General features: G+C 40.6%; 1 protein-coding gene across 1 annotated transcript in view; it reads right to left on the minus strand.

Moving 5' to 3' along the window:
- Window positions 1–8,988: 8,988 nt before the first annotated feature.
- Window positions 8,989–19,768, minus strand: part of LOC141787124 (noelin-2-like) — a 44,121-nt gene continuing 33,341 nt past the window's right edge. The window contains exons 6-8 of the mRNA XM_074665383.1: window positions 14,188–14,364; window positions 13,928–14,101; window positions 8,989–9,722 (exon numbers count right to left, since the gene is read on the minus strand). Of these exons, the coding sequence (XP_074521484.1) occupies window positions 9,402–9,722; window positions 13,928–14,101; window positions 14,188–14,364 (672 nt within the window). The 3' untranslated portion in view covers window positions 8,989–9,401. The remainder of the gene's footprint in view (window positions 9,723–13,927; window positions 14,102–14,187; window positions 14,365–19,768) is intronic.

Raw genomic sequence — 19,768 nt, forward strand, 5'->3', positions numbered from 1 at the left:
CTCTTCTAACATGCCGTTGGTGTCTGTTGTTTGCTCTGTTAGCCATGTCTGTGAATAGCATGATGCTACTCTGCCCTCTGGTATTCCCTCTGTTGCTGGGTTAGCACAGCTAGCTCATCCATCTTATTGTAGATTGATCTTACGCTCCCAATAACGATGGATGGAAGGACAGGTCCATGTCGTCACTTCTTAGCTCACACCTTAGAACCAGCATGGCGTCCTCAAAAACCTCCTTCCCCTCACCTTGTGGGAAGACATCAGGCCTTACACCAGTTAGCATTGACATGCTACAGGCTGCTAACAGCTGAGTTCACAGGTAAACAATGCAGCCATGGTTACATGTAGGATCTCCAGACAAACACAGGAGAAATAGTAGTAAAAATATCATTGAAGCCACAAAAAGTTTGGTGTCCATGACCAACAAATGAGCCAGACAACGAAATGATCCACTCCAAATACAAAGATTACGAAAAAGAGATGAAAAAAATACAAGAAATGGACAAAAAAGAGAGAGCTGCTGCAAAAGGCAGCCATAGCCAACAGGGCAGCGCCCAACAACCGTATGGTGCGTCCGTTCAAGCTGAACATGCAACTAAAATAGCCGCTTAAGTCACACTACAATTATTTATTTTTTACACTTTGTTTAAAATATATCCTCACAGGTAAGGCCATAGTTCAGGCCAAAATACTTTTGAATGAGCAAAGAATAGTAACAGCAAGGATGTAACTGGTGCAATGCTCTTTCTTTACACACCGGGAACTCATCAACCCAAAGGTCCTCAAGCTCAAACGCAATGGTTTCAGCTTTCTTAGACAGCATCTCTGCACACAATTCATCCAAAGTGGTAATGAGTGGTTTGGTAATTAGCGGTCGGCAGGTCAGATAACACTCACAGATTCAAGCTAAGCTCCTGCAGAGATGAACCAGGTGATGATAAGTGATGAACCGAAGTGTGACATCTCTGCGAGGGCCTGTAAGTGTGACTGAGCGATGGGTTTACTAGTCATGGAGCAGCTTGATTTTAATTGGCTGGTTTCCCCTCCCCAATGTGCTTCTTCTTCTATTAATAGAACAGCAGCAGACAAGCCGGCCTGGAACCTGATGCTGTTCTTTCTCTTTTTTCAGCCTCTAAATCCTCCCTGATTTTTTTTTCTTCTTCTTCTTTTTTTAAGCTGATTTTAAACAGAAAGAGGAAACAATCTGCCAGCTCCTTGACCTCCTCCTCCTCCTCCTCCTCTCCCCACCCGCCCTTTTCCCCCTCCCAGGCTAGTCTTTCAACCTATGTCCTTGTTTAATCGGCTGATCCTTCCATCATTAATTAAACATGATCACAGACCACATGTCTCTTTCTGTGCTCTGCTCTGCAAGGATATGAGTTTTCCCTCTCAAATATCAGTTTTATCTCCAAACTTAAGATCGCTTTCTGTTATTTTTTCTCGATATTCTCTTTCCTATCCCTATTCTCTTTCTTTCATTCCTCATTTTTTTTTCTTATTCTTCCCTCAGGTGGTCTCTTTTAACAGCAATAAATTATTCAAATGGCTGATATCCACCCAGGGGACAAAAGCCGATGGATAGATGGACAGATAGAGATGAATAAATAAAAAGCTAAAAATGATATATCCGGCGTCTAGTTCTCTGCAGGAAGCATTTTGTTCAGGGTTTCTGTGTGTGTGTGTGTGTGTGTGTGTGTGTGTGTGTGTGTGTGTGTGTGTGTGTGTGTGTGTGTGTGCATGACTGAGTATCCCTTCCGGAGAAGCTCTTCCACGATGCAGAAAATCCGAGCCAATGATGGTGATAGATGGAGAGATGGGAACCTTGCAGCAGAGACTGTGCCAAGCTGACTGGGGGCCGCGCCAAAGACAGCAGGGAGGAAGGTAAATAAAGAAAAGAGAGAGATAAAAAAAATAGAAGAAAAAAAATAAATAAATAATACAAAAAGAAAACAACTCAAAGAGATGGAGGGAAATCAATCTCTGTGAGTCTATAGAGTCTGTCGATGCAAATTGATTCCAACAATATGCTCACTTGTGTCTCAAAGCAGAGTTAAATGTGTGCCAACTTGTTATGTAACGTGTCTGCAAGAATAACATCACAAGCTGCAATGTGAGACGTGGACGTGTGCTTTAACTTTGTGCAATAGACTGCAATGAGAGAACAGTAAAAGATGCATGTGTCCTAAAATATATTCATATTTTTATAAATAACGGATATGTACTGTGTGAGAGGTTTGAGTGCACTGTGTCTTCTTGTTGTTGAACTTTTAGATAACACTCTATTATGGGTTGATAATGCTCTAATAATTTGCTGCAAGGTTTCCAAGAAATAGATTTGTGATGGTGAGGTAATGAGAAGGGGAGATGGAGATAGTGCTTGAATCCAGCACTTACTTATTAATCCTGAGAGTATTTTAGTCAGTGCATGGCAGGGTCAGCTGAGGATAGAAAGCAGAAAGGGGGAAAAGGAAAGGGAAAACAGAACTCAAATTATATAAAAGTTGCATAAAAGACAGAAAATACTTAAATGCGCTCATTCAAAACAGACAGAATGCCTCTATAATGGCATTGCCGTGTAGGTTTCAAAAAAGGACCTTGGATGAGTTCATACTCACCTTGTTCCAAAACCAACAACTTAATCAGTTTTTAAGAAAAATAATTGGGCAATACCCCATCACAGTGGGCATTAACTCTCATTAGCCAAAGCAAACCATCTTTCTAAAGCTCCCTTTCAACCAGGCAGTCTGGGTTGGTATGGGATGGCTCAGTTAAGCTAGGTCCTGTTTGTGTTTCGATAGCCAACCATGCCTCTTCGTGGTAGGCAGCGTGTAGGCCAGATGCCAATAGCTTCATCAGTTAAATAATAGTGTGACGCCATTGCATCGCAACACACTTACCCCGCTAATAAATCCAACGAAGAAGATAAACGGGACACAGTGAAAAAAGAGCAACTGTAGAAGACACCCAGCAGTTCACCTTCTTTATGATTTCCACAAGGATCTTTGTTACCAAATGTAGTTAAAGAGAAATACAGCCTCTGTCGCACTGTAAGTGACGAATCTTTCGACTTGTAATTAACAGTCTGCAGTGCTGTACCTCCACCTTCTGGGATTGGATCAGTTTAGTCTGGCCCCCCTGCAGAAGGGTCCCAAAAAGTGAGACGGCTCGTTATTTGGGGTCCATTTAAGCCTGCAAGTAGTTGCTGATAGTAAGCTTCAGCCAGACAAAATCACAGACATGTATTTTAATTCAACAGTCAGATCATGTAAATCCAAAATTAAACATCAAAGATTCACATCCTGCATTTTATCAGTGAAACAGTCACCACACTAGGACACAAACACACACAGATGGGTATCAAAAAGAAAAAAAAGCACCTGAGGTCCTCTTGTCTCCTTGCTGTGAAGGGTCACCACAAATCAATACAAACTTGTTGTGATTGATCACCTTTCCCGGGGTGAAACATCTCCATCCTGATAAGAGCAGCCTGCAGCGAGTGTGTTTAAAATTTAGATTTCATTCTGGAGCTGGGGCTTCATCATCTTTCTCATAATATGACCACAAAACGAACCTCAGGGCAACTTCCAGCATTATTCTCATGCACTATTCAGACTGTAATTTTTAATCCTTTAATATGGGCTGTGCATTCATTCAATTTATAGGCTCAGGTGGAGCTGTTACTTCATTAAACATAAGGTAAATTTGACCTTCAGCTGCCTGGAACAGAATGCTGAAGTTGATTAAGTTACCAACTTCTATAAAAATTCTGGATTATGACCTTAAGGCAGGAAACCTTTTTAAAGGTCTTATTACCACTCTGGGTGTTTCTTTACTGTCATTATTTATTAACTCATTCATTATGTTGAAGGAAACAAAATATACCACTTGCAGCACATCTGTTCAGGGTTGCGTCCACACATTTCAGAACAGGACAGCCCAGGTATTGACTTTTGAACGGTTGGCATGAAGTATGTGCTAGCATATGTGTGCAAGAAAACAAATCTAATTTCTGTCTCCACCAAACATCCACTTGAACTACTAACACAAAGGTCTTATAGGATGTATTCACATATGCACTTAGCTCCTGAAACAATCACAACATTTTTAGGGTGAGGTGGATTTTTGGGTGCAAACGGCACAATTTTCAAAGGGACTGGTAAACTGCGGTTTATCTGCAGAGGGGGAAACTGGAAAGAGTGGCTACAGGAGCAGTGTCGGGCTAACTGACACAGGTGTCACCTCTTGACTTGACCACCCCCCTCTGGACAAGCCTGGAGGAGAAGTGTATTTATGTTGATAACTCTGAGCAAGAAATCTAAGTGTTACGGACACCTTGAGGACAGTCTCATGTTACATTCACTGCAGCAAGTGGACAGCTTTCTCGAAAGAAAATGAGCAGATGTGTAAAAACAACAGCGGGTGAAGGTCTGGTAAATTCACTGTCAGTATTCACTGATAAATGGTACTTATGTTAATGACACGTAACCAACACTACTGACCAATCAACTTACAAATCTTTAGAGTAGTCTGTCCCAAAATTTTTAGGAGTGGATGTGAGAAAGGATATAAATTGACTCTGTTCATGTGCACATTTCATTTTCTGAACTCACAATGTATTTAGCTGTGAAAAATGCATGAAAAGAGCTGCTAAGACACTGTTCTGCAAATGATCCCATTTGATAAAAAATAAATATTTACAGGAGAATTGTGTTGCATTAAATTCCACAAAATCTACCAGCGGCCTGTTGCAGTATAACCATGAAAATGAGTTTAATAACTGTCCTATATTTATTGAGCCACTCAGCTCATCTTGAGCTACATTCATACATGCATGTGGCTCTTTAAACCTGTGAAATTTTTAGAGTCTTTTGCATCTGTGAAGTTATACGGACCATTTTTTTGTTGTTGTTTGTTTGTTTTTTTTACCTCAGTGCAACCCTGACTTTTTTCTGGGTGCCTTTGCTTGTGAGATTTCCTCATGATGTCAGAGCCCAGAAGAAAATGTTCAAGAGAAGTCTCTCCAAGTGGCCAGGGTGGGGGTGATGACGCATGCAGTGGGACATACTGTACCATGGTGAATGAAAATGTTCAAGGTCAAGAGGATGAAGAAAAAAGTGAAGAAACCTGTGCATCTGTCAGTTTGCATTTTGCATCACTGTAACTGCAAAATATTGGTTAAAGAGCTTAAAAAACGGGTATAAGAGCTTGTATTGAACTGGACTTCTGAGTGCGTATTTCAGTGCTCTGGACCCACACCTGAAATGTTCTTTCCCTCTCTGGCTGATTTCAGTAATTCAGAAAGATCACACTCGACAAAGATGTCAGTAACAGAGATTGAAGAGGGAATGAAATTAGTTTGAACTTGACTGGTAAAAGAAATCTCATGTATGTGAGTGGAGGAATCTTGATCACAAAGATATGTTCTTTATGTGTAATTTAAAGGGGCTGAGGAGTTTGAAAGTGATCTTAAAAGACTCCCTTATAGATATATGCCCAGCTGTAAAGCGCACTTTAAAATGAGATTATCAGCGCCAATGCAGGTTGTTTCGAAATGCTACTTCATAGCTTTTTCTTAGCTTCTCGATTGGGTCGAACAAGACTGGATTGATTTACAGCACTTCTAAGTTTCTATGACAACAACGTGCAGGCTGATTAAGTTAAGTTGTGAGGAGAGAGAGATCTGTGTTTTTCTCTTCTGAAAACAATTTATTGGATTAATTTTGTTGCGATGGTGGACACGGCAGCCTATGGCTGTCAGACAGAAAAAGGACGGAAAAGTAGAAGAAAGCTTAACGAGAGAGTGATACAACCTGAGCTAAAGGCTAAAACAAAGGCTAAACTGTTTGTGATGACAAACAGGACCGGGATTCATTAACATAACACCTTACTAATACGTCTCACAGCACCAGGCTGTCAGTGCTACATATGGATGGCTACTCAACTACTGTATGAACTGACAGTTTGCTTGTTGTCACATTAGCCTATGGATTCATCATAGCACCTGGCTGCTTGTAGTGCTGCATATAACCAGCCACTAATGTACAGTACAAACTTACAATGTCTGCTTGTTATCATGCTTCAAACCGTAGCACTAAGTAACTGTACTGATAAATACCTTACCTCGTCATATTGTATCTAGTAAAAAGTTGTTTTGAACAAAGAAAAGTCGTTCCAAAACAAACACACCCCTGGTTAAAAGTCTCATCTTTACAATTGTGTGTGAGACTCCGGGTCAGAAGGTGGCACTGTAGTCCAAACAGATCCTCCTCATAGCAACTTAAAATAAACTGTGATCAGTCTAGAATGACAAAATATAGATAGGTAAAATTATCAATCAATAATTTTGGAGTCATTTACTAATCTGTGATCTGTACTCGAGGGTTGGATGAATTATTTTCTCCATGACAAGAAAAAAGTCACTTATGTGGTTACATCTATCAGAGCTCTGTTTATTCCTGCTTCATAATGTTGCTTTAAATCAATGCAGTGTTATCCAAGAAGAGACAGCTGCTGTCAGATACACCTGCAATTTCTTTTCTTACCTCGCTGTGTGTGAACAGTGCAGTTTAGAGCGTGTGTGTGTGTGCACGTGCTTTAGTGTGTGTGTGTAAGTGCTAACCAACATCATTGACTGATCTGTGAGGACGTTCCCTTTTATTTCCAGCTCATAATAGCCACTTTAGGAATAATGAGCAGGTTAACCTTTGCAGAAACACTCGACCTGAACTCTCCTCTCACAATTACACAGAGAATATCACAATTAGCACCGTTACTGTGAATATAAGTGTCAGAAGATGAGGAGAGTTAACTCAAAGAAAGGTGGCTTATTCTGTCAAGCAGGAAATGTCTGTCAATTAGTGTGAAACCACTTTTTCTGGGAGGGTGGATGATTTGCGGACGGACAACCATCTTTATGAATAGCTCTATAAGTTATTTTATGTCCTTTTACCACTGATAGTGAACATTAACCATCCCAGACTAAAACACCCCATAAGATCTGAAGTTTTGAGGATGCTCTGATTATGTCATCCATCATGGTTCTGCCCTCATAAAAGCCTCTACTATTCCTTTTCCTTTCTCTTTTTCCAACACATCCAAACAAAATTCAGATTCTCTTGCTACATAATTCTTTGTCACTTCTTTGCTCCATGGGCTATAAAACTTTGAAGGTCCCATATTATGCAAAAATCACTTTAAGTCTTTTAGTGAAATTTGTGGGTCTTTGGCTTTCCTCCCATCCCACAAAATGTGATATTTAATGACAAAACCTGTACTTAGTAGTGCTCGTGAATGTTAAATCCTGACCTTAAATGAACTGTTTGGATTTGGAGGATTTGTCGACGTCAGCAATTCCCTTTTTGGGCCAATCAGGAGCGAGTCTGACCTGATTGGCCCACCGGAGCAGATACCACCGAACCCCTTCCCCGCCCACTCCCCTCCCCGCTGCTCTGCTTTGTTTTTGGCTGTAGACAGCCACATAGTTCCATGCACAAGCTTCCCATCTCGGAAGAAGACAAGACTAAGAGGCTAGAGTTCATTTATTAAGGAAATGTGCCAGCTACACTCAGTAAAACTGAGCATGTGTGTGCTAGTCACTTCACGGCCGACTGCTTTTCCAACTTTGGACAGTACAACAGAGGGCTAGAGAATAGACTGGTCCTGAATCCAGGCGCATTACCAAACATCCGCCAACAAACCTCAGACCCTGGAAATGTGAGTATTTTAAATGCTGTGTGCTGTGGAGCAGATGTAAGAGCTTTTCCTCAGTGTCCCCCCTGTCTCTGTGTTAGCTTCAGGATGCTAACTGTTGCTGCGGTTAGCCTGTTGTTTTAGCCTGTAATGTTACGGTAAACTAGTTTCGCTGTTTTCTAAACATTGTGCACTAGGAGCTCGTGGTGCCACTCTAAGTGACACGGAAGAGCGGGGCGGTATCAGCGGTGACTCATTTACATATGAAGGTCACGCCCACTAAATCAGACCGTTCTGAACAGAGGGGCTATGAGAGCCTGGAAACAATGCTGCTGTGCTTGATTTATTGGCTTTGTGGACCAAAACATGTTACTACCATTTCAGAAAGACATCAATGATCCATATTAACCTTCAGAAAAAGAGCATAATATGGGACCTTTAAAAGACACACCCCACCCACTGACAGTAACAAATGTAAATTCACCATAACTGTTATGTAATATCTATCACAACAGACATCATCATCTGTTATTGTGGGTAAATGTAAAGCTGCTTATTCCATCAGGTATTAAGTATCTACCAGGATAGCCTGCTACTTCTGTAGTGTTGTTGTAATGAGGGCAGCTCATTCTGTGGTGATGGAAACACCTTTGAGAAAGAACAAGCTCGAAATTTGCAGCTACATTGAGGTAGCTTGCTCTACAAGGTGGGGATGTCCCAAGTGTCAGGTGGAAATAAGCAGCTTTAGTGGCTGTTAAACTCACAAAAAAGACAGAGAAACCAGTGATGGTTTGTCTTTCCTGGGTATGACAGTGCAAAATATCTACTTGAAGGACCTGCTCTTGGCTTTGAAACATGTTTCTTTTTAAATTTTCACTGAAGCCATATTTCTAAAATATCATTTACTAAACAAGGATGACACCAGCCATCAAAAGGTTAAAGTCTAGCCACAACACTCCCCTGTATTCTTCATGTTCCACTGGTTTTATGATTGGCTGCAGCCTGGCTCTGCATGATTTGCACTGATTAGCATCTGGAGCTATTTTTAGGTCAGTATCTCCTAAATCCTTCTGACCAGAGAGCGAAATGTGGCATTTACCTGCCACCCTCTATACCTCTACACCTCTGTCCCAACAGCAAGCATGTGAATATCATTAAACGTAAACCTCAGCTTAGAACTGGGGAGGCCATCATGTCAATATACATTAAATATAAAGAGGCTTGTTTTAGAAACACTTTAAGAAACCGATGTCTTTCCTATGCTTCATATGGGAGAAGACAACACACCTGGCAAAGTTTGACAGAAATGTTTTATTGAATGAACAACCATGCTGACTTAAAACGTCCACGATCACATCACAAACCCAGAATCCTTTCATCAGGTCCGTCGTCATTGCTCAAGGATTTAGATGAGTTTTTTTTCCAGTTCTGAGCACTTTTTTTTACTAAACAATTCAACCTCAACTCCAAAAATCACTTTTTGAGACACAAGTGGAATGAAACATAACAGAATATGGGTAAACTCAAGCTTCATCAAATGTGTTTTGTGTCCAGTTATCAGCTCAATGAGCTTTTCAAGTCTAGAAGTCGTTCAAAATACATATACTGACAGTTTTTTCTTTCCCTGTTGATGTGAATAGACATTTTTGTGTAAGTTGAAGTCCATCTCTACTACAACTCCCTCTCTTATTTTTTATCTTCTCCTACGTGTCGATCTATCCATCGCTTCGGATGACGTGAAAAAGTGTGACGTTGTAAAGCACCTGGTGTCCGTTGTTCCAGGCGTACAGCGCTCGCTCTCGGGGGTTATAGTCCATCATGCTGATGTGAGAGTACTGGTTGTGAAAGGGGATGTCAGTGTACTCATATGTGGAGGAGTTGGTGTTATAGGCAAAGTGGACTTTGGCCCCAGCCAGGTGGGAGTTGGTGACGTACAGAGTGCCGCAGATCATGAAAGCCTCCCCTGCACTGCGCTTAGGAAACCCTGTGTCCCAGCTCTGCAGGACGTCGAGCGAGCGGGGATCAAGACGACTCACCTGCAGACAGAAAGGAATAGCAGTACAGGGTTTTAGAAACAGATTAGAAATCAGAGTCAGACGTCCTGTTTGTATAAACCTTTGATGGGGCAGAGTCTTATGGTGGGGCCCGTTATTTTTACCTCCAGTGATCCACAGTAAAAAAGAAGTCATCATCCACTCTAAGCGTTCCTATCAGACCATTTAAAAGCTGATACGGAAAATCATCTCTGTTTCCAACATGTCCCAAATAAGTCTGTAATAAACTCAGAGTGCAGTTTTTTACACCACTGCATTGGCACCAATTAATCTTAGACTAACCGATAATTATCTTCAGCCCCATCAGGCTGCATTTAAACTATGTGAAAGTATGTCTGTTATACCAAAGCTGTCCTCCAAGATAGAAAGAGCAGGCGTGCGATATATTCACTGAAAGTGTTCAAAATTATGAGATAAGGATAATTGCAAAGCTTTAAGTTCAGAGTTCATCGCTTTAGTTTAAAAAACACGCGTATTAAGACATTATTCTTATTTCTGGAAACTTGACAAACCAGTATTTGTTTTTAAATTTATATATATTTTTTACTTTTTTTATTATTCCATTGGCAGTTTTGTTTTAAGTTTTAATGTTTCGTTGTTTTAATTCAGGCTTCATTTTTCTCTTTTCAATATCTTGAATTTAGACATTTTCTGGACTTGTCATACGATTTTGGCTAATAATAAGTGTAAAAGACATTTTTTGCAAAAAAATCCAGCACAATCAGTTTTTGTAATCTATTCCTGTTTAAAGGGGCTGTGAGGAGTTTCTAAGGGATTTTTAAAAAGTCTCCCCTCTAATTATATGCCCGATTGTAATCCACATCTAGATATGAGATTATCAGCGCAAATAGGTTTTTCCTAAACTTCTTAGCTTCCTGGTTGGGTTGAGCAGGACCAGATTGATTTACAGCACGTCAAAGTCTCAATAGCTGTGTTTCCATTACACCTAGAATTGCGCAAAATGTAAAAATCGCAATGAAAAACGGTAATGGAAACACCACATTTTTGAAAAACCTCTCAAATTTCGATTAAAAGTTTTTACTCTCTCATGAGGTAGTTTTTCAGAAATTTCCATATTGAAGTTTCTTGCAAAAGTGCAATGGAAACACCTTTTTTTGCAAAAATGTCACGTTGTCATGACAACGCACCTCCCTCACTGACATATAGGTGTCCACTGCCACACAAACGGACTCTGGCAGGATGGTTGTAAGCGGACCAGAGAGCAGCAGGAAGGAGGGGTGGAGGTCTGTGAGCGTGAGTGACAGTATGTGAGCTGGAGATGATGATCTTCATTCAGCGTTTTGTTTTGTGCCTGTTTTGAGTTCGTTTCATGGCCGACAGTTTAAGCAGTGAATAAAAACACTAATGTTCAAGAATCTGCATCATCATGAGTGCAACATTATGTTTTATTTTACTCAAGTTGTGTGCAATTCTGGTTGTAATGGAAACACTGGCTAGGCGAAATTGTTATTTATCGAAACTTCAGAAATATCACTTTTATTTTACGAAAAAGTGTAATGGAAACGCAGCTTATGACAACACTTTGCCAATTGACGAAGTCTAGTGGTGAGAAGAGAGATCTGTTTTTCTCTCTGCTGAAAACGATTTCTTCAAACAACTGTGTAGTGATGGTGGACACAGGAGCCTAACAGTCAGACAGCAAAAGGACAGAAGAGAAGAAGAAAGATGAACGAGAGAGTGATACAGCCCGAGCTAAAGGCTAAAAACACTGGCTTAATTGTTTGTATTAAAGGGATAGTTCAGTTTTTTTGAAGTGGGGTTGTATGAGCTCTATGTGACCACTAAGGACATTAGATACAGTAGAAAGTTGTCTCCTCTCCCTCAGTAAGACACAGATTGTAATCGATGGTGACGAGGAAATAGAGCTAACAGGGACAGACGGTACCAAATTCAAAGGCTATTTTCTCTGCCTACAAGAGCTAAAATCAAAAAGTAATACCACAGTTTAAGAGTACGGTACATAAAATATTTTTTAAGTGCATTAAGTCTTCGGAAATATAAACATTTATTTGGACCTAACTAACTGGTCATGTGTCCTTATGCGCAGCGCTAGTGCGCTCCGTCCCCCCTCCTCCTTTCAGCTGTAGGGAAAGTAAACAAGCTGTGCTTCGAGCGCTGGTTTTAGCCTCGTGTAAGTTTGATCAAGTATCGTAATTCTTTCTTTGTACTCTAAAGGATTGTGAGGCAGCGTAGGAAATTCAAAATGAGTGACTATGACAGCGACGATGAAGTTACATTCACTTTGGAAACAAAAGGATACCTGTATGAACCGGAGTAGCTACACAGAAGAGGAGCTGTTACAGATGGAGACTGAAAGGAATACAGAGGAGACATCCACGGACACTGGACATCAAGACAGAGTCGGAAATACTCAGTTGTGTAAATGTCTGAGCTGTGACTCAATTCCCACGGATACTGAGTGTTACAGCTGTCACGAGTGGAACTCGGTTACAGACACTCTTCAGGATTTGTCTGAGGACACTGCTGGCTCGAGCCGTCTGTATAACTCATCACACAGATTTCCCTGCTCTTCTGAATTCTGGAGTGTCCTGTAACAGCAACAACAAAAACAACAGTCGTGGCAGCAGTAACACTCAGCACCTCGATGTCCAGTGTCCGTGGATGTCTCCTCTGTATTCCTTTCAGTCTCCATCTGTAACAGCTCTTCTTCTGTGTTGCTACTTCGGTTCATGCAGGTATCCTTTTGGTTTCAAAGTGAATGGAACTTCATTGTCATAGTCACTCATTTTGAATTTCCTATGCTGCCTCACAATCCTTAGAGTACAAACAAAAGAATTACAATACTTGATCAAACTTACACGAGGCTAAAACCAGCGCTCGAAGCACAGCTTGTTTACTTTCCCTACAGCTGAAAGGAGGAGGGAGGACGGAGCGCACTAGCGCTGCACGCAAGGACACATGACCAGTTAGTTAGGTCCAAATAAATGTTTATATTTCCGAAGACTTAATGCACTTAAAAAATATTTTATGTACCGTACTCTTAAACTGTGGTATTACTTTTTGATTTTAGTTCTTGTAGGCAGAGAAAATAGCCTTTGAATTTGGTACCGTCTGTCCCTGTTAGCGTCTATTTCCTCGTCACCATTGATTACAGTTTGTGTCTTACTGAGGGAGAGGAGACAACTTTCTACTGTATCTAATGTCCTTAGTGGTCACATAGAGCTCATACAGCCCCACTTAAAAAAAAACTGAACTATCCCTTTAATGTCTATCCCAACCCACATGCAGCAGTTATTCTGCAGCGTTCAATAAAAGAGAGTTTATTAATGAAATGAAGGATGAGGTTACATAAGCTCTGCCTGGTAGACAAGCACTGGCAGGACATAGCCAGGATTCACTTATGTTACACATTACAGACATGTCTTAGAGCACCAGGCTGCCAGCAGATGAAGATAGACAGCTACTGAACTACATAACGAATGCACAAAGTTTGCTTGTTGTCACGTTTCAAACGTAGCGCTACTACTGTTGATTAATACCTTACCTCCAGTAAAAAGTGGTTTTGAATAAAGAAAAGTAGAGCTAAAAAGAAGATAGGCTCTCCATTCATTTCCTAAACAAACACATTCCTTGTTAGAGTCACATCTTGACGACAGTGTGCGCACGACTCCGGGCTAAAAAGTTGCTGCAATCCAATTCAAACAGATCCTCCTCATGGTGCCTTTAAGATTTAACTACTTCAAATGTTGAAATCCCAACACAGTTTCATTGTTACACCATAAATGGGCTAGCTTGCTCACATAGACAACTTGAGCTATACTGATATCATTTTTAACACGCATCATCTAATCAGCTGTCAAATGTATCTTCGTGATGTTGTGCAACTCAATGCATCTGCCAGAGAAAACAAAATAAAGATATTCCCCAATTTCTTATTTAATAAAACTTTTCGATAACTACAGATGTATCTCTATTGGCATACAGGACAGAATAGAAATAACAAGCTCTTGCAGAAGAGAAATGCTCTTTCTGAAACAGAGCCATCATCAAACCGTTGTCTGCCAGCTCTCTGGTGCTGTGCCTCATTAAAGTTTCTCAGCTTTAAACATGTTTCCATCCATTTGTTTGTGTGCACAGTTTCAATTTGTGCTAAAAAAAAAAAAGGAGAACAAAAAAACCAAAGAGATGTGAGAAAAAGCCTGCACCATTATGTTTCCAGCGTTTGGGATGGAGGTGTAGACAGCCCACAGTCCCATCTCATCAGCCATGAGGTCGATGTCAGACGATCCTCCCCAGCTGTAGGGAAACGTGTTGTTGTACCCGGCTCCACTCAGACTGCGCTGCAGCAAAACGCTGCGAGAGCGAAAATGGTACTGAACCTAAAACAAGCACAGACATCCATCTGTCAATCTGTTCATCTGATTATCAGACTTCTCCTGTGCTTCTATACCACGCCGTCTCTTACCAGGATGTTGCTCTGGTGTTTGTTGTAGTACAGGGATCCGTTGTAAACCACATGACCGGTTCCTGCCCAGGGGTGAGGTAATAGATGCTGCACAAAGTTCTGCCCCTTTGTGAAATCTCCCATGGTTCTGTACTCCAGCACACGCCTGCCCTTGTAGTAGCCGTCCATGGACCACACCTGATGAAGAGAGATGGAGAAACAGTGTACTGAAATCAATCATCCAATAAGCAATCTGATACTTCTTCATAAGCTTTTTCTGTTTTTTTTTTAATTTTTTTTTTTTAATTTAATTATCTCTCTTCTTAAAACTGGCTCGCACTTTAGACTGGATACCACACTTAAAGAGGGGTAAGTACTCTTTTAAGGCTATATACTGTCCCTCTGGTACCACTGTAGTAGCTTCACAGCTCTAAAAATTCCTGTTTTTCTCACACTGGTGTTTTAGAAAACCCTTATTTCATCATCCATCTGTAACACTTTGTTTTTACTGCTGTCTCTTTAAAGATGCCGGCTCCTCAAATCCTGTTCCCTCAGTTTACAGACAGATTCAGGGGTTTCTGCAATAGATACATTTGTAGCAGTTTGCACATAATCTCCACACATTTAGCATGGGCAACCAGTAATGTTACTTTATATCAATGATTAAAATATGAAATTTCACAATACTCCCTCTTTAAGCTTCTTAAGGGTGAGTTGTGCTGGTCTGTTTTTTATTATTCAAGCAGAGGGACTTTTCACCAGAGCAGCAGTTGTCTCCACATATAGCCTAGCAACTGGAACAATGCACAACAGGCTTCTCAAGGTTAGATTCAAAAAACATACAGCACAGTCGATGTTCATGCAGTTCTGCTAAAAGAGATGTTTCACACCCAAGAGGTTTCGAGGAGTGGGATTTTTAAATTAAGCTTTTCTTGAGTCAGAAAAAGAAGTAAAGGTGTCCGTCTTGCATTAATGCAACAGTTGGCTCTGGAAGGCTGAATAAAACAGTGGAATAAATGTACATACACAGGTCTTGTGTATAAACCACGCAAAGCACTTCAACGCCACATGTAACATGTTCACCTCTCCACACACTCACACACTGATAGGTGAAGCTTTCTGTATTTAGAGTCCAACTGCTCATCATTACAAATCCCATCTATACATACATTGCTGTCGATGCTCTTACGCCAGCTTGGGATCCTGTGTCTTGTATACTAAACACACAGACATGCAGCTGAACATCAAGCCAATCATCGTCTGATGGCAAACAATCATAAACTATTATTTTCACTGAGGCACAGCCAGTGATTATGCAACCCTTTTAATGTAATGTCATGATACTACTCTCTCACAGATCAAATTTAAGCATTTTGAGCGATGAAGAACCTCTGAAGAAAGATGGGAAATGTGGGGAGCAGAGGTTGGAGGGAACAAATGCAACAAATGGCAACTGCACTGAGAACTTAACCTTCTGTATGTGGGGCCCAGACTTAAACCACAGGCCAACAGGGCCCCATTAGGTTGCTAAACGGACACTCAATGGTTATGTCAGGACATGAGTTCACACTTATAGCTGTCTCTATATTGGCTGCCCCTGAAAACTGGAGGCATTCCTTTACTTGGTTGTATGAAAAGTGACGATCATTGCTCACATATAGTTTTAGCTGCCAAAATTTGTTATTTTGTGTATTCAATTTGATTTAAGTTCTTTTTTGCTATTAACTGCATAAATATCTTTTATTAGATCTAAGTTAATGTACACCAGAAGAGGAACCAAGTGTGTGTTGTGTTTTTCTGTTCCAGCACATTTTTGGGAGCGCAATTTATAGGTAGGTTTTTTTCTTTTCTTTTCTTTTCTATTCTTTTCTTTGTTTTTTTGACTGGTGTCCTCATTCCTCAGGGGTTAATATGGTAGCCAAGGTATGTGCATTTTATGTTATTGTATTATATGTGACTTTTGCATTTATTTCTGTCGTCTCATTTTTGTTGTTGGTTTTATGGTTAAAAGTTGGTTGGAGTCTTAAGAATTTGGGGAAAAAGGCAAAGCTGTCAATAATAAAATCAGCCTCATTTCATTTCTGGAAGGAGCGAAAGATAGCGTCCCAGAGTCATGATTAAATTTGGATTTTGTTTCCTTTCTGGCATTATCTGTTTAACATTCTAGCACATCAAAGTCAATTTAAGATGAAAAAACTTCACATTAATGGTTAATTAACATTAATCAACCATTAACATTAATGGTTGCTAGGCACCGCCCTGTTGGCTATGGCTGCCTTTTGCAGCAATTCTCTCTTCTTTGTCCGTTTCTTGTAATTTTTTTCGTCTCTTTTTTTCGTAATCTTTGTATTTGCAGTGGATCATTACTTTGTATGGCTCATTTGTTGGTCATGGACACCAAACTTTTTGTGGCTTCAGAGATATTTTTACTACTTTTTCTCCTGTGTTTGTCTGGAGATCCTACATGTAACCATGGCTGCATTGTTTACATATGAACTCAGCTGTTAGCAGCCTGTAGCATGTCAATGCTAACTGGTGTAAGGCCTGATGTCTTCCCACAAGGTGAGGAGAAGGAGGTGAGGACGATGGGCTGGTTCTCAGGTGTGAGCTAAGAAGTGACGACATGGACCTGTCCTTCCATCCATCGTTATGTAGAACATAAGATCTATCTCCACTAAGATGGATGAGCTAGCTGTGGGAATACCAACGCCACGTTGGGAGAGTTTCACTTGCTGTGAGCAGACAGGATCTAGGAGACAGAGATGGAGCATGACTGAAGAAGCTCAGTCCTGGACCCTGTGGAGGTGGAGGCTGGCTGAACTGGAGAATGATGGACAAGCTGTCATCATCTATTTTCTTATGGACCTTTTTGCACTTTCTATACACTTTCTTACTTTTGTTTTCTTGATTGTTGCTGTGACTGCAATTTTGTTGTACTTGTTACAATGACAATAAAGCTCTATTCTATTCTATTCTATTCTATTTTATTAAGTCCCGAATGGTCACATTGTTTCAATATGGCATGCAGTTAAAGAGAGTGCATTGTGCTTTCCCATGTTTTAAAACATGGAATAAAGTAAAAAATGCTGGATGTTGAAACTGAAAGTGTGTAACAGGTGCTACATAACCATATGATGTAGAAATCCTTGAATCTGTCTGTATACTGTTCAAAACATCTTCACAAGACTTGCTGAAATAATGATGTCGTCACATAAGGATCTCCAAACTAGCAGTTATGTTGGGGGCTTCCCACTAAGGTTTTCCCCCCTAATAGGCCTCCAGAGGACAGGCCAATCAGATGCATAGGGGTTTTTGGATCGAGGAGCCTTCTTGAAGAGACGGCAGCTAAATCGAAGCGTATCAGAGAGAGGCTGACGTAGGGGTTTTCTAAAACAGTGTGAGAAAAATAGAGATATTTTTGAGCTATAAATCATATGAAGCTACCACTGGGGTTCCACAGGGACACGAGCCTTAAAAAAAGCACAACCCTCGTTCTTTAATAGAAAAATTGCTGTCTGGCAGTAAACATTACAGTTAGTAATATAGCTCTGTGCAATTTATGACATGTACCTGGAGGGTTTGTGTGACTTCGCCCTTCTTTAAGTTATGCTGTGATTTATCTCTGAAGTGCACCTGCTTTAGTGACGTATAACTCACAGCTTAGCTATAACTCATGTTGCAGAGTCCGAACCAAATTACATTTGGTCCAAAGAGCTTTAAGTCTAAAATGTATTTTGTGAAGTTTTTATATCAGGTACCAAGGCCTAACTTGTGACGTGATGGTGTTAGGGTTGACATTTTCAATAATCATCCTTGAAGGATTTGATCCATCAAAGACTGGTAAAGCTTGTAAACACGGGCATGGTTTCTCTTTGAGAAAGGATCCAAACATAACATGTATCCATACTACACCACTGTTTTTCTTCCCTCACAGTTCTTCAGTACCAGAGATAACTGTCTTTAAACTGCATCACAACAATGGTGCTGTCTTATTTCTACATCTTACAGATGAATCCTTGTGTGCCAGGATGCTGTAGCTCCTGCTGCTTCAGCCTCACTCATCATCAGGTTGTCATAAATGCATCCACCCACAGTGTATACAAACCATTAAACAGGCTTTAATACAACTCAGCCGGACATCTAGATTCAACCCACGCAGAGTTAGCATTAATTAGCGACTACATGCTAACCACAACTTGTAAAAACCTGCTCGATGGTGATGGGTATAAAAAGTCTGAAGACAGAATGAGGAGAAGAGAAAAAGAGCTGGAAAAAGAAAAGAGATGGGAGGAAAATTGAGCGTTGACAGCATGGAGGATTAATTACCCAAAGAGGGAGGAGAGGTGAAACAGATGAAAGAAAAGAGCAAAGGAGCACTGGCAAGAGCGATCACTGTTGGTGAAGAAGAACACAGTTATTCACTCCGCAAGAAGAAAGAGTACCGAGAGAAGAAAAAAGAAAGCAGATAAAAAAATATCTGGTTTTTTTTTGTGGGTCAAGGGAAAGGAAAATCTCTCCCGCAGTGGCAACAACATTTCTACAGTTTGAGTTTGTTTCTGCTCCTAATACCTGAAACCTCTGTTGAATTAGAGCCTCTGAGTCAAAGATAGCTGATTGAGTTGATTCTTAGAAATCAATGGCACCATGTTTGATTGCCACTCGGTTTGATGTTCACAAAGACAATAAAACCGACTGATTGCTCTCAGACATCAACACGCTCGCCTCTGTGCTTCAGCTCATCTGATGAAGCTTCCCCCGTCTTAATTCTCCTTAAAGCAGTTTATTTGTTTTCTGGCAACTATAATCTTCTCACATTCAACTGCTCTGTTTGCTTTTTGAAAACTAGCTCCAGACGCTGGTTACACAACAAACACAGCCTGCAAGAAATGGAGAAGGAAGATTTTAACAGTTGCTTGAACCCAGGCTTTCATTTTAGATGTTGTTGCACTGTTTTCTTATGCTCCATCCCAGGGTGCTGTTTTTTCACATTTCACTTCAGCACTAATTTTTGAATAATCCACTTCTTTCTGTGTGAAGATCTATTGATTTTCAGGTCACTATTTCTATATTTTGGGCAGTCTGTTTGCTACAGTGGTTGCAGCTTTCAGAAAAAGTTATATGGACTGAAAAGACACTAGGTCATGGGTGATTTCAGGTAAATGTCAACCTGCATAATTAGAGTAAAAACAGCCCCTCACACATGAACTCCTGACATTTTCTTAACTATTTCAGGAGATTCAGGGCCCGAAAGAGAGAGCAGATACAGCAGTTAGGTTCAGATCAGGGACAGTTACTGGGTATGAAGAATTCTTCAATGTTGAGTGTTTCTGCCTCTTTATTTGTTTGTTTGCAGTGCTTTGACCAAAAACACCACCACCTGGGATTCAGTGTAATCTTTTTTCAGTCTGAACACCTGATGAACCTTCCCACCCCAGTTTATCTGACTCAGACTACCACAGCTGTGTTTTATCTCCAGCTGAACTCTAAACATTACTACACAGGACAGCAACACTGCCTGGACTTTGTCCCTTCATAGCTTTGGACTTAAGCTCTGACTGAATCCCTTCAGGGTCAGCGTGGAAGATTACAGCAACTAATTACT

This window comes from Halichoeres trimaculatus, unplaced genomic scaffold, assembly GCF_033239565.1.
Source record: "Halichoeres trimaculatus isolate MK-OKI-2021-1 unplaced genomic scaffold, fHalTri1.1 fHalTri1_scaffold_2, whole genome shotgun sequence".
Classification (NCBI taxonomy): Eukaryota; Metazoa; Chordata; class Actinopteri; order Labriformes; family Labridae; genus Halichoeres; species Halichoeres trimaculatus.